Source organism: Hyperoodon ampullatus, assembly GCF_949752795.1.
Source record: "Hyperoodon ampullatus genome assembly, chromosome: 1".
NCBI classification, from domain to species: domain Eukaryota; kingdom Metazoa; phylum Chordata; class Mammalia; order Artiodactyla; family Ziphiidae; genus Hyperoodon; species Hyperoodon ampullatus.
The window spans coordinates 224,839,365-224,854,572 of NC_136914.1; the positions used below are offsets into that span (position 1 = coordinate 224,839,365).

The 15,208-nt window shown below is 45.0% G+C and overlaps 1 protein-coding gene across 11 annotated transcripts in view; it reads left to right on the forward strand.

Annotated features, from left to right (window-relative positions):
• Nucleotides 1-15,208, forward strand: part of DOCK1 (dedicator of cytokinesis 1) — a gene marked incomplete at both ends in the record, with an annotated part of 536,109 nt that overhangs the window by 403,761 nt on the left and 117,140 nt on the right. For all 11 annotated transcript variants that reach the window (XM_079700789.1, XM_079700792.1, XM_079700795.1 and 8 more), the window contains one exon: nt 13,618-13,696. In XM_079700789.1, the coding sequence (XP_079556915.1) occupies nt 13,618-13,696 (79 nt within the window). The remainder of the gene's footprint in view (nt 1-13,617; nt 13,697-15,208) is intronic.

Below are 15,208 nucleotides of genomic sequence, written 5' to 3' on the forward strand. Positions count from 1 at the left end.
GTAGTGAGTAGAAGAAGCCAAACACCAGTGAGGAGGGGAAATGTGGAAACACCGCCAGCTGCCAGGTGCCTGCTCCACGCACATGTGCAAGCACCCAGCCCCCTGAATGGGCAGAAAACCTTGTCCCAGTTTTTAGCCTTTGGCAAGCGAACCTAAAGCAAATTACATTCGTTTGCTAAATGATGACAGTGCCCATTAGCAAGTCGTGAAAATGAACCAGGATAGATTCTGGGCATAGCTAGTATATTCTGAGTGTGAAATAGCTGGAAAGAATCATCCCCTTTGTGTAACTATGCTAGTTTCTCTTAAGATTTTTTGCCCTGGGCCCTGCAGTTGGCTCAGAGCCTCTGACCACTTCATGTTTTCTTGGGCTTACTAAGCGGATTCAATTGTACTGTATTTTATACAAGATACACGGCTGAGTGCTATAGGGAGTAAAGTGTCAATGGACTTGTGGTAGATTTGAGACATGCCCTGTTCGGTGACCACTGTCATGTGTCAGGTTAAGTGAGAAATGATGTACTAGGATCTTAAAGGCCTCTGGGTGGATGGTTGTTGTCGTTACCAGGTTTCTATTCATTTATATTCACACTTTTTTTTTAATGCCCACCTCCTCCCAAAATAAATCTGAACAAGCTGCTTCTTTGGGGAGGAAAATTCAGACGTTCTTATTCCAAGTTGGTTTTTCTTCATTTGTTGGTTTATTTTTGTTTGTTTGTTTTTAAATCATGGCACTGCATCATACTGATGGTGGGGTTATGAACAGAAAAATCAGGACTACCCCTGCTGCAGTTTCTGGAAATACCCTGTTCTCTTCCCTTCTCATGTTTTTCTTTTTTCTTTTTTTTTTATTGGGGTAAAATATATATAACATAAAATTTGCCATTTTAACCGTATATATGAGTACAGTCCAGTGGCATTCGTTCCATCCACCTTGTTGTGGAACCATCACCACTATTTATTTCCAAAATGTCCCGTCACTAAAAAGCAACTCTTGAGTCCTCATTTCTACCGCCACCCCCTACTCCCACATATCTGGAACTCAGAAAATACTTCGGTGACAGATACACACGCTCTTACACCCTGGAAAGCATGTCTTCCAGGGCAGTCGGGGCGTATGGCCAAGGGATGGGTCAGTGGTCACGCCTCCCTCCCGCTTCCTCTGCCCCCTAGCCTACCCACCCGTGGCTGTCCTTGGGCACAGATCCACCATAGCTGTCCTGACGCCTCTAGTTATAACCACAGGGACAACAGGAGGACCCTGGGAGAGGAGGGAGGAGGCTTGCCAGATGGATGCTGGGGTGCTGGTGGCGGGGGTCTCTGGGGTCAGCCAGGACCCTCGCTTATTCACCATGGCTGATCCTAGAATGGAGATATGCCTGTCCCTTGCATGGCTCCTCCATCAATGGAGACATCTCACTTCTTGGCATTTGCTGTTGGGCCTTCCTGATGTGTCTGTCTTGGGGATTTTCCCCCTTTACCCAGGATGTCCCTAAATCAGCCAACACTTATTTTGTGATGTTGTGTGATGTTGAAATAGGTGAGGCAGGCAGGATTGGGGATGGAGAGGAAAGTAGAAGAGGAGGTATTAGAGAGTAGAGGGAGAGGGTGGCTTTATACATTTAAAAAACTTGACCCTGAAATAAAACTGTTAGTTAAGACATGCTTGGTGCCCTGGAGGTGCAAATGGAGGGAACGTGCCGACTTTAGTTTCCAAATCATTTTTCTCCCAACTCTTTTTTTTTTTTTTTTTTTTCCCCACACCTCGCCGCATGTGGGATCTTCCCCAACCAGGGGTCGAACCCTCACCCCCTGCAGTGGAAGTGCAGAGCCTTAACCACTGGACCGCCAGGGAGGTCCCTCTTCCAACTCTTGGTAACACCATTCCCAGGCTCAAGTAGGGAAGCTGTCTTCTCTAAGCTTTGGAGGGGGCTTTTTAACATCTGTTTGATCATCAAGCTTTATTTTCTGATGCCAAGAAACAGATGAGAGCCCTGGCTCCCTTCTGAGATAGATGAAGAACTCTCCAAAAATCTGTGTAGAGGACAGATCAGAAATGAAGCACAGCTTTGCAGAGGTTGGCAAAACTTTCTGTTAAGGGCCAGGTACCTTTGCAGGCATCACTGTTCAACACTGCCTTTGTCGTGCGAAGACAGCCATAGAAAATCCCTCAATGAAAGGATGTGGTTGTGTTCTAAGAAAACTTTATTTATACCACCTCACACCCATTCGAATGGCTACTATCCAAAAACAAAAACAAAAACCCGAAACAGAAAAACACAAGTATTAGCAAAGATGTGGAGGAATTGGAACCTTGAACTGTTGGCCAGAATGTAAAATGGTATGACCGCTGCGGAAAACAGTATGGAGGTTCCTCAGAAAACTAAACATAGAATTACCACCTGACCTAGCAATTCCACTGCTGGGTATAGACCCAAAAGAAAGGAAAGCAGGGACTTGAAGAGATATTTGTTCACCCATGTTTACGGTAGCATTCTTCACTGTAGCCAAAAGGTGGAAGCAACCCAAGTGCCCATCCATGGATGAGTAGATAAATAAAATGTGGTGTTATCCACACAATAGAATATTATTCAGCCTTTACTAGGGAGGACATTCTGACACCTGCTACGACATGGATGAGCCTTGAGGACATGATGCTGAGTGAAGTAAGCCAGACACGAAATGACATTGTAGGATTCCACTTCTGTGAGGTCCCTAGAGTCATCAAAATCCTAGAGACAGAAAGGAGAAGGGTAGTGGCCAGGGGCCAGGGGCTGGAGAGAGTAGAGAGTTACTGTTTCATCAGGACAGAGTCTCTGTTTTATGAAAAGAGCTCTGGAAATGGACGGTGGTGATGGTTGCACAACAAGGCGAACGTATTTAATGCCACCGAAACATGCGTACATTTAAAAATGGTTAAGATAGTCAATTTTGTGTTACATGTACTTTACCACAATTTTTTTAAAGCCTTTATTAACAAAAGAAATCAAAAATCTTTATTTACAAAATTAGGCTGTGGGGAACCTTGCCTTGAAGGATGAGAGAAATAGTTGTAGGCAGTGTGGGAAGAAACCCGGGGTGGGTGTGTATTAGTCATAACAGTAATTGATGCCGTTCATGAGACGACTCCCACATCACAGACATGGAGACGTCAGAAAAGCCTGGTGAGGTCTGTGCTAATAACCCATTTTCCATACAGCGACCCACCCTAAACCATCCAGCCCATCAGGGGCAGAGGTGCTTCCTGAGCATTAGCCCTGGCTGTGGAGCAGGATATGCGTGGAGGCCGTGATGACCCATGAAATCCGTGTACGGCAGGCACTTACTTGCTGCCCAGCTGAGTTAGAAAAGAGTTTGACAAGAGAATGTGTTTCAAGTCTTTGCTGTAAAGTGCCTTAAATGTTAAGGGTCTTAAACCTGGGAAAAATTAGAAAACATTCTAAAAACAATAGGGGCCACTATGAAAAGGCTACACGCTGTAGGATTCAACAAAATGACATCTTGGAAAAACCAGATCTATGGAGACAGTAAAGATCAGTGGCTCCCAGGGGCCCAGTGGGAGGGGGAGGATGGACAGGCAGAGCACAGAGGGTTTTTAGCACCGTGAAACTCTTCTGTACGATACTGTAACGGTGGAAATGTGTTCTTGTATATTTGTCCACAGCCATAGAATGTACAACCCCAGGAGTGAGCCCTAATGCCACTCTGCACCTTGGGTGATGATGATGAGTCAGTGTAAGTCCATCAGTTAGAACGCATGTACCGCCCTGGTGTAGGATGTCAGCCGTGGAGGAGCCTGCGGGGATGGGGAACTCTGTACATGGCATTCGATTTTGCTGTGAACCTAAAGCTGCCCTTAGGAATCCAGTCTGTTTAAAAATAACAACAACAATAATAATGTGGCGGGGGGCAGGATGGGGGAGAGTGGGAGCAACCAGGAGCAGAAGCTGGTAATTGTTGAAGCTGAGTGAGGAGTACGGGGGTCTCTCTTTTTTTTTTTGTTTTCAGTACGCGGGCCTCCCACTGCCGCGGCCTCTCCCGTTGCGGAGCACAGGCTCCGGACGCGCAGGCTCCGCGGCCATGGCTCACGGGCCCAGCCGCTCCGCGGCACGTGGGATCCTCCCGGACCGGGGCACGAACCCGCATCCCCTGCATCGGCAGGCGGACTCTCAACCACTGCGCCACCAGGGAAGCCTACGGGAGTCTCTTTTGCTGTCTACTTTTGCGTATGTTGGAAATTTTCCTCGATACAGTGTAAAAGGAACACGGTTGCAGGGTTATACTTGTATCATGCTGACCTCAGTGACTGACGCTCCTAAGGAAGGTGGCATAATTGTGACCAGTTGTCACCTTGATCTGAGCCTACTGTAAAGAACATGGACTTTTGCCCCTCTGAGCTTTCGTTTCCTTATTTGTAAAATATTAGGTAATTCATACCCCACAAGACTTGTGAGCATCACACACGGTGATGTCTGTGAAGTAATAACACTGCCTGGAACATGCAAGGTGCTCAGAAGATGCTCACCAGATGCTACGGAACACAATTGCCAAGGGTCACATGGGCCGGGTAGAGCATCTTCCCTTGAGCCATGCATCCCGTACCTCTGAGGACCGAACATGACATGGGCAACCTCAGCCCAAGACTGGAGGGCTGATGAGGGTTGCCAGGTGACCTGTATGTATGAGGCGTATCCTGAATCTAGTGATCTTTTCCTGGTCCTGGACTAATTTGTCAGGATGCCCTCAATGCCCTGTATTCAGCTTTTTCTTTCCAAAGCAGCAGAAAGTTAGGCGGGTGGTCAAGTGACAGAGGCGGAGAGCAGTGGTCGGTCCCGCCACTTTCGGGATGTCTCGCCTTCAGCCCACAGCGGTTCATGCGCGACATGCACTGTTTTGGCCAGAACCTGAGACAGGAGACAGACCATGCATCCAGAGCACCGGTGTGTCAAGCATGAGTCGGAGCTGCAGACCAGGGCCCACAGATGTCTGCTCCAGGAGACCCCCAGCAGGGATGAGGCCTTCTTAGTCTGGAGCAGACCCTCCCTGGGAATTCTCTGTATTCCTGGGCCTCATGGACTGAGCCCACTTCTCCCAGAGCTGGCCAGCAGAGAGGTTCAGAGCACTTTGCATTTTAGTTGGGAGTCTGATGGATGTCGAAGGCCTATTGATTTGAAAAAGAAATGAGGAAATCTCATGCATTCAGGACACAAGGGCGGCTGACCCTTTTGCCTTTCTGGCCTCTTCCCTGCTTTAAAGTCCTCAAGGCCCCCATTGCCTCCCGTCAGAGGTGCAAATTCTGCACCTTGGTGTCTCCAACCTCTCACGGCCCCAGCCACCCCTTCTAGCCTCATTCCCAGAAAGTTCTCATGACACTGGTCTTCCCACTGTTTCCCAAGTTGCAAAGACTGGGAGCGGGTCCCACCAAAGCCCCCCACCTTCTGTGCATCACTTCACCTCGAGACACACCAGGGTCTTTCCTAGAAGTCCCCTCTCTGTGCTCATGTGGTCTTCGTTCCTCACCCAAGATCCCACTAGGGGAAGTGGCTGATGCTGTTTAGACTCTGACTTGACGCCATGCTGCTTGTGGGAGATGCCAGGAGACCGATCAGCTGGAGGAAAGCATCCGTCCCTTGGAATTGAAGTGACAGCCTCTGCACCTCTTTCATCGCTTCACCTGAAGTTGCCTCTCCTTCCCCGCATTCCTGAATGGTGCGGAAATCATTTTCAGGCAAATTTCCAGCTATGATTCCTTGACTTATTGTTCTGCAGGGATAGGATGTGTCGCTTTACATTTGTTGCCTTCTTTCTAACCACTTTGGGCAAAACATTTTGTTAAAAGATGCAGATTTTTTTTCCCCCAGAGCGACTCTTATGTGAATGCCAGAGGTATTGAAATGCCCTCATATTGAACTGTACAATCTAATTATATAGCTTAAAGTAAGTTTAGAGAAGGAATAAGAGAAGCCCCACAGCTTCACCATTTGAGAAATGGGCCTTTGCCTTGCACTGGAAGCTCAGGGCATCTCTCGATAGATGTATTTCTCTCTGTAGTAATAAGGCCTCTCATCTTCCAATTTCACTGGCAGCAAACACTGGATAACAGAGATACAGAAATGCCTGTGGCCGTGTCACAATAAAGTCATTTTAGGGACTGTAATTGTGCCAGGAGCTTCTAGTAGTTAAATTGGTTTCTGATTATGTTCCGCTTTCTAAGTTCCCTTCTCAGTTAACACATAATTATTTAGGACTGTGCTCCTTTGGTTGCTCAGCACACATTGCTTTCCAATAGGTAGCTTTGGGGGATGGTCCCCTGCTGGGGCTCACGAGGCAGCCTTGGCCCTTTTGTGCAGGGATACAGTGGGGACGTGGGTGAGAGGCAAGACCGGGGGATGGCTTCTGGAAAACGTCTGTGGTTGGGAGACTTGGAAACCGGCAGCTGCCTCCTTCTCAGAGCCTCGCCCCACCTCACCCAGCCTTCTCTCAAACACATGCAAAGGTCAAGTCATGGGGCTTGTGTCCCCTTTTTACCAAATGCTACTTAGCATTTTGTAAAGTGTCAGCCGAGGTCATAGTGTTCAAATGACTTTGAATTATGTGGCAGTACATCTTCCTTACCTTTCATCTCAAAGGTAAAGAAAAAAAAAAACAAACCTGAGATTTAAAGTTCAAGATAGTTTAGAGGCCCCATAGTTTAGTACCTTTATGTGTTGGTTGAAAATAGGAGAATCTCAAAAACTTGGGCACCTTTTGAAGGTCTTCTAGCCAAATGTTTACATGGATGTAAAGAGAGAGAGATGGATGGGTAGATAGAGAGATAATAGATAGATGGTTAGGTAGATGGATAGATGGATAGACAGGTAGGTAGATAGATAGATGATAGATGGATAGATAGATGGATGGATGGATAGATAGGTACATGGATGAATAGGTACATGGATGGATGGATAGATAGGTAAGTAGGTAGGTAGGTAGATGATAGATGGATAGATAAATGGATGGATGGATAGATAGGTACATGGATGAATAGGTACATGGATGGATGGATAGATAGGTAAGTAGGTAGATAGGTAGATAATAGTGGATAGAAATAATTAGATTAAAACTGTAATTGGATAAGCCTGTGTGTATAGCCAATTAAACTCGTATTTGCCACCATCAGGAATTACAGCACAGCATTTTGTTTCCAGTGGCAGCTCACTGTAGTTAAATGTCCATATAGGGCTTCCCTGGTGGCGCAGTCGTTGAGAGTCCGCCTGCCGATACAGGGGACGCAGGCTCGTGCCCCGGTCCGAGAGAATCCCACGTGCCGCGGAGCGGCTGGGCCCGTGAGCCATGGCCGCTGAGTCTGCGTGTCCGGAGCCTGTGCTCCACAGCGGGAGAGGCCACAACAGTGAGAGGCCCGCGTACCACTAAAAAAAAAAAAAAATGTCCATGTAGAAGAGAAGGAAGTCAAGGAAAATTTCCTGGGCTTTTTTCTTTGTTTGTTTGTAATTGTATGAGCTTTGGGAATGAATGACCTCTGTGTCACCAGGCCCCCAGATTTTTTAAAATGGGTAACGTTGTGACGAGAGGGATAAAGGTGGTGACTTTGACTCTCTGGACACAGGAAGGAGGCGGTTACCAGGCAGAGTGAGATGCAGTTCTTTCCATGGAGCCATTAACAGGAAAAGGTGCAGCCACTTGTCTTAAATAATTTGAATGTCTACAGACAGTACATCTAGACCTTAGGGTTTCTGAATCTTTGGGAGATTTGCCTGTGGCTCTCTCTACATTATTTATTTTGTGTGTTTGGTTCTACCTTTAAAATGTTTAGGTTATAAATAAATCCTTTCATAGATTAAAAATGATTGAAAAGAGCTCTGTGAAATATTGGCTTGCCCTTTTTTCTTAATCATTTTGACCCTGTGGGACAGCATCCACGAAAGCATTTAGTTCTCACACCATTAGCTTCGTTTTTTAGAAATTACTTCATTCTCGTGGCTCAGAATGAGACAAGACTTGCTTGGTTCACATCTCTTCCACTCCCTCTCTTTTCTGGCAGAGTCAAAGCAGCATGTGTCTGAACCGCTCCCTGCCTTCTACCCGCCGTGTTCTCTGTCCCCTCCCTGCAAGCATCTCGTTCTCGTGTTCTTGGGAGCTGAGGACATTATGAACAGTAGGCATGACCTCTATTCACTGGGTCCTGACATTTATGTACAGTAATGTTGGATGGAGAGAATACAGACCAATGCAGATCGCCAGAGGGTGGATTCCCCCTCCCCTCTAGCGCAGGCTCTGAGTGTGTGTGTGTGTGTGTGTGTGTGTGTGTGTGTGTATGGGTGTGTGTTTGCGTGGTAGGAGTTCCTGGACATACCACTGGCTCTGAGACATCCGTTAGTGCAGTTATAAACTGATGCTCCCTTAGATCAGAACGTTTCTAAATATGCACAGTGGTAAGATGTGCTTTGGGATCCTGATGTGTACAAGACGAGGTTCCCTCCATCAAGGAACTAGCTCCAGAAGTGGAGAGGAGCGATGCCCAGCCATAAATGCCAGATGCCTAATGAGCACTTTGGTTATCAAGAACCTCTAAAGAGGGGCTTCCCTGGTGGCGCAGTGGTTGAGAGTCCGCCTGCCGATGCAGGGGACACGGGTTCGTTCCCCGGTCTGGGAAGATCCCACATGCCGCGGAGCGGCTGGGCCCGTGAGCCATGGCCGTTGAGCCTGCGCGTCCGGAGCCTGTGCTCCGCAACGGGAGAGGCCACAACAGTGAGAGGCCCACATACCGCAAAAAAAAAAAAAAAAAAAAAAAAAAAAAAAAAAGAACCTCTAAAGAGCTGAACCCCACAGTGGAAAATCTACTTGGAATGCAAGGACTCCAGGGAGAGCCGGGGGCTACCAAATATTCTAGCCTCCCTGAGCCCTCTGCTGTGGGCCGGGGCTTGATCTTCTGGGCCAGCTCATCCATCCACCCATCCGTCCATCCATCCATCCGTCCATCCATATTCATCCATTCTCTCTTTCCTGTGGCTAATACATAGTGAACATATGTGATGTGCCAGATGCCAATTTGGCATTGCAGACATGTGGGTGAATAAACAGGACCATTTGGGAACAGTCTGGAGGGCTTCTCTGCCCTTGAGTGCAACTCCAGCGGTGCCCAGCGTGGACAGGGTCACCGGGGACGCAGAGCAGAGCCCACTTGCACCCCGTCCTCCCTCTCATTGCTCCCCGACGGAAGAGACTTGCTCTTCCCCTCTGCTGAGCTGGGCTGAAACCCTTCATTTCACACTAGTAAGGCATCCTGCTGTCCAATCGCTTGGCTTAGCTCTGATGCTTTCCATAATCTTTGACTGAAAGCAGATTGTTATGCACAAGCTTCTAATGTGATTTTCTTACTTATTTCCCTCAGTTTGATGGTTATTAGAAATAACTCATGAATTACAGCAGATATTAAATATTCTTACCTAAAAGTTAGCCTCTGTTTATGTTTCTTTTTGCCTAGTTAATTGATTTGTGTTCAGGTGGACTTGGAACATTGCTAAGATTTTAATCCCATCAAGTGTGAAAGGTAGGATGGAATGTATGTGTGTATCCTGGATGGCTCTTCAGAAGTGAGGTGGCCCTTGATACCTGTAGCCTGAGTGGCGCACCTCTGTTGCAGCATTGATGATGGATTTTATTTGATCACCTCTTTAGTTTTTCCCCTACAACTTGTATTCTGTGTTATTTGTTTTTTTTGTCCTGGCTTTTTAAAAGATTTATAGCGACTCTAAATTATAGAATCTCTCTCAGCACTGCGCCTTCTCAGTTGTCAGTTCATTAAAAAGTTTTTGCTCAGCCTTCATATTATTTCAGCATGGCATCTTTTTGTTTAAGTCATTTTGAGCAATATCTTTATTTAACTAGCTGAAATTGTTCCAGAGCTGAATTAGAAGTAGCATATTGCAGCTGTTTGGGTGCTATCTTGAGGCACAATAATTAGCCCGTAATAATAATGCATGTCCAAGTGAACTTGTCGTTATTGTCATAGAGGGCTGAAGAGAGTGGCTTCCTTAAAGCTCATAAGGACTCTGGGCTGCGCCAGTGAACGGTCAATTTCTGGAGCTGAAGGAAAAGTTAAGGGGAAAAAGAAAATGTCCTCAGCCATAAGCCTAGTGGTTTTGTGCTGTATGACAGCCCCTCTCCGCCCCGTGACAGGAAGTTGTTTTACTCCACTGACACTTGGGGCCTTCCTCCGGTTGCTGGGGTCAGTGCAGGGCACATCCCCAGATGCTAGGAAACACAATTGCCAAGGGTCACATGGGCCGGGTAGAGCATCTTCTCTTGAGCCATGCATCCCGTACCTCTGAGGACCGAACATGACATGGGCAACCTCAGCCCAAGACTGGAGGGCTGATTAGGGTTGCCAGGTGACCTGTATATATGAGGTGTATCCTGAATCTAGTGATTTTGTCCTGGTCCTGGATTAATTTGTCAAGATACCCTCAATGCCCTGTATTCAGCTTTTTTTTCAATAAATTACAAAATTCAGCCAGAAGAGCCATTTTTCCAGTTTAACTAGGCATCTTATAGTGGCAGAATCTGGCCACCCTATGGTTGATGGATATGCTGCTACCCACTCCATGCTCCTGGTTAGTGGACAAGCCAGCACACCCATGCCCCTCCATTAATAGTCACTTAACAGCACCAATTCCTCCTTTCTGGTTATGTCTTAACATCCTCAGGGAAGAATTCAGATAACTCCGGCTACGGTTTTCTTCAGCCACTAAGATAGCCAACTCCGGCACAGGTCATTTGTCATACTCGTTTTGGTCCTGGATCCCTGATAGGTCTCTTAATGAAATGATGTCTGCAAATCCTCTTTCTTTGAGCTATGCCAGAGAAAGCTGCATGATAGCGGGTGTCGGACAGGAGGTGATGGTGGGAGGTGGTGATGGAGACCTCCTTAAAGCCCCAGGTGGACCTTCCCTCTCTCCCTCCTCCCAGGCTAACTGGCCTTTAGTGGCTCTGGGACTGTCAGGGCTGGGGAGCTTCTCCAGGCATGCATAGCTAAAGAGATCCTGTTGTCTGAGGGCAGCAGTTTCTAGTAAGTAACCTAGATTTCTCTTACACTCTGGCTGCTTCCTGCTGTCTAAATAGAGGAAGTGTAATGAAGTTTATTATCTGCGACCTAATGCTAATTCCTCTTGCGTCCTGCCTTTGTGCAAAGGGAGAAGGGTCATTTGAAAAGAAGTATCAGGACTAAGCTCTGTTGTTGTAAACACTCTCCAGAGTAATAAAACAAATCTACGGAACAAACAACCTCGTGAAACAGTTAGTACTCTGGAGTCATTTGTGACAACCCTGAGTTGTATAATATATTTCATCACAGAAAAGGAAAGGTCAAGGTATGGAAGGGTGTGATATTTTGTCCTGTGTTCTTAACATGGTACCTTATCAATGAATCAGTGAATTAAAATTCCTTCTAAAACTCTTGTCAAATTACTCTCATATCTACTAAAGCTTTTTCATTTTATTTAAACAAGTAAACAGTGACTAAAATTAGCATTTGGCGTATAGGACAAACGGTACTGAAGTAAGCCGTACGTCCAAGCTTGATGATATTTCACCTATCGATAAAAATAAAAAAAAATGTTGCCTGCCAAACCAAACAAAGGATATTGCAGCCATCAAACCATCACATTATAGCCACCCCTGTGGTGAGCCCTGAGTGAACTCAGGATGAGAAAGCACAGGATACTGGCCCCAGATAGCTGAGGTGCATATCAAAGGAATGATTTCAGTGAGCCCAGACTCTTATATCTTCCCGTATATGAAAAACACTAAATTCCTTAACTTGAGATATCTGATTTTCTTTTTCTTTCTTTCTTTCTTTTTTTTCTTTTAACTGGACTATAGTTGCTTTACAGTGTTAGTTTCTGTCGTACAGCGAAGTGAATCAGCTCTATGTATACATATATCCCCTCCCTCTTGGACCTCCCTCCCACCGCCTCCTCCATCCCACCCATCTAGGTCATCACAGAGCACCGAGCTGAGCTCCCTGCGCTATACAGCAGGTTCCCACTAGCTATCTGTTTTACACGTGGTCGTGTATATATGTCAATCCTAATCTCCCAATTCATCCCACCCGCCCCTTCCCCCCTCCATGTCCACATGTCCGTTCTCTAGATCCGCATCTCTATTCCTGCCCTGCAAATAGGTTCATCTGTACCACTTTTCTAGATTCCACATATATGCGTTAGTATACGATATTTTTTTTTCTCTTTCTGACTTACTTCACTCTGTATCACAGACTCTAGGTCCATCCACATCTCTACAAATGACCCAATTTCATTCCTTTTTATGGCTGAGTAATATTCCATTGTGTATATGTACCACATCTTCTTTATCCATTCATCTGTCGATGGACATTTAGGTTGTTTCCATGTCCTGACTATTGTAAATAGTGCTGCAATGAACACTGGGGTACATGTGTCTTTTTGAATTATGGTTTTCTCAGGGTATATGCCCAGTAGTGGGATTGCTGGGTCATATGGTAGTTCTCTTTTTAGTTTTGTAAGGAAACTTCATACTGTTCTCCATAGTGGCTGTATCAATTTACATTCCCACCTACAATGTAAGAGGGTTCTCTTTTCTCCACACCCTCTCCAGCATTTATTGTTTGTAGATTTCTTTTTTTATTTAACATCTTTATTGGAGTATAATTGCTTTACAATGTTGTGTTAGTTTCTGCTGTATAACAAAGTGAATCAGCTATATGTATACATATATCATAGAAAGAGTTTGGGAGTGTTCCTCCCTCTGCAATTTTTTGGGAGAGTTTGAGAAGGATAAGTGTTAGCTCTTCTCTAAATGTTTGATAGAATTCACCTGTGAAGCCAACCGATCCTTGACTTTTATTTGTTGGAAGATTTTTAATCACAGTTTCAATTTCATTACTTGTGATTGGACTGTTTATATTTTCTAATTCTTCCTGGTTCCGTTTTGGACAGTTGTACCTTTCCAAGAATTTGTCCATTTCTTAGTAATCTTTTGAAGTTCTGACTACCTGGTTTTTGTTGCAAAACTCCTGTGGATCCTGGCCCCACCCTTTCCTCTTTGGAGCCGTCCCTCAGAGCGATCTGAGATGCTGTGTCCTAGGCTTAAGTCCTCAGTTTTGTCCGCCGAATTAAACATACTTCTCACCTTTTAGGTTGTACATTTTTTTCCAGTCGACATGCCAAACCATTCCAAGCCTGACAGTGTGTAATACTGCTTTCAAATGCTTCACTTTAAAAAGCCAGCTAAGCAAAGACCAATTTGATAACACTAATACATTGTGACTTGAGAAAAATATTTAATTTGCACCTTTTCTTTTTAAAAAAAATTAGAGTTTTTAGTGATATTTTTCATATGTTACTTTCACACTCTCTTATTTTGGTCTGTTTCTTTTATTCTGCATGTTTCCTTGATTAATTTGGAGAACATCTGCATCTAATTCTCTCAGCTTTTCACTGGCAAAACCTCGCAGCTTTTCACAGGACTTAGAGAGTTCCCGTGCCAGACAGTCTTGGATTGTAGTTAGTTGAAATGCCAAACCTCCAAAGGTGCCAGAGCAGAAGTGTGTAATTATGTAATTTTCTCTTAATCTTTCAGAGTCTTTCTGCGAGCAATTAATCAGTATGCAGATATGCTGAACAAAAAATTTCTGGATCAAGCCAACTTTGAGCTGCAGGTAAGAGAAAAGGTAGACATGACCTTTGTTGGGAAATCATGTTAAAACAGATTGCTGGTCTGAGCCCATATCTTCTATTTCTAATCCTTGAACTTAAGTTTTCTCATTTAAGGTGTGGAAATGGAATTTACAGTGTGTGATACTGGAACCCGAGGATTGAAAATGATGCCTTTGGGCTATTTGCTCAATTTAGTGAGGAAGGAGATGGAGCTGTTTCAGAGTGAAAGTCTTGAATCAGAGTGACAAGTAGGGGCTCTCTGAGCAGGAAGGCCACCACATCTCAATTGGTGAGGCTGCCAAGATTGTCTCAGACCATCCTAATGTGATGAGGATCAGCCCAGGAGACGAAGTGGGTCTGCATCACTGAGCCCAGCTTGCTTGTAGATATAGGTTTTCCCCTGATATATTCTCTTCCGGCTTTGTGCTGCCCCAGTTGGCCTGTACCAGGCAAAAGGTCCCAGCCCTGCAACACCCCTGGGCTGTGGTCAGCTGATCCTTCCATGTTGACCCTACTTCTCCAGTGCATGCGTGCGTGCGTGTGGTGTGTGTGTGTGTGTGTGTGTGTGTGCGTGTGTGTAAAGGATTGCTTTTTCCCTGGCATGATTTCTTACTGCAGCTACTATTTGTGACTCTCATTTCCACTGAACTTTGGATATGTTTCTGCTAATCATGATTTTGCCATTATGTAGTTCCATTTACTAAAGTTTGCAAATAAAAACATCCAAATGCAAACAGGTTAGTTTCCGGGGTGGGATTTTTCACTGAGAAGGAACCTGAAGAATTTATGTATACCCAGAGGGTGGTCTGGCTCAAAAATGAGTTACCAGGTAACAAAAATGAGGCAACCATCTACCTTCCCTTTTGCATTGTCTTCAGAAAATTTAGAGCTAGTGTGCTACTCAGTTTATTAGATTAAGTTCTTAGGTGCCTATACCCTATTTCTTGTATCATTTTTTTTAATTAAAAATGTTTTCTTGTCATTTAAGTACATAGTAGTACATCAGATACTGTGTATTTGGAAATGTTACTTACTATTTTTCACAATTTTAAATGTTTTATTATTTTCTCTGCTTAATGTTTGTTTTCACACGTCCTAATACACAGATACACGCACGTAAAATATTTATGCCGTGTAAATCCACACATCGAATAAAATAAGAAAGGCCCCTTACCACCCTTTCACCCTTTTCTCCCTCTGTCGGGTAACTTTTAAAATAATTGTTGTGTGTTCTCCTTGAGGCTTCTTTAAGTATTTACAGTTGACCCTTAAGCAATGTGGGAGGGCGGGGTGGAAGGTGATTAATCTGAGTATAATTCGACCAACCACTGACTATGGAGTACTGTAGTAGTTACTACTGAAAAATATCCACCTGTAAGTGGACCCAAGTAGTTCAAACTCGAGTTGTTCAAGAGTCAGCTGTATCTGGACCTAGACCTGCTTTCTTTTGGTTTTGAACGTGAATTGGGTCGTGCCAGCCATGGTTTTCACTTCTATCGTATTCCACAACATAA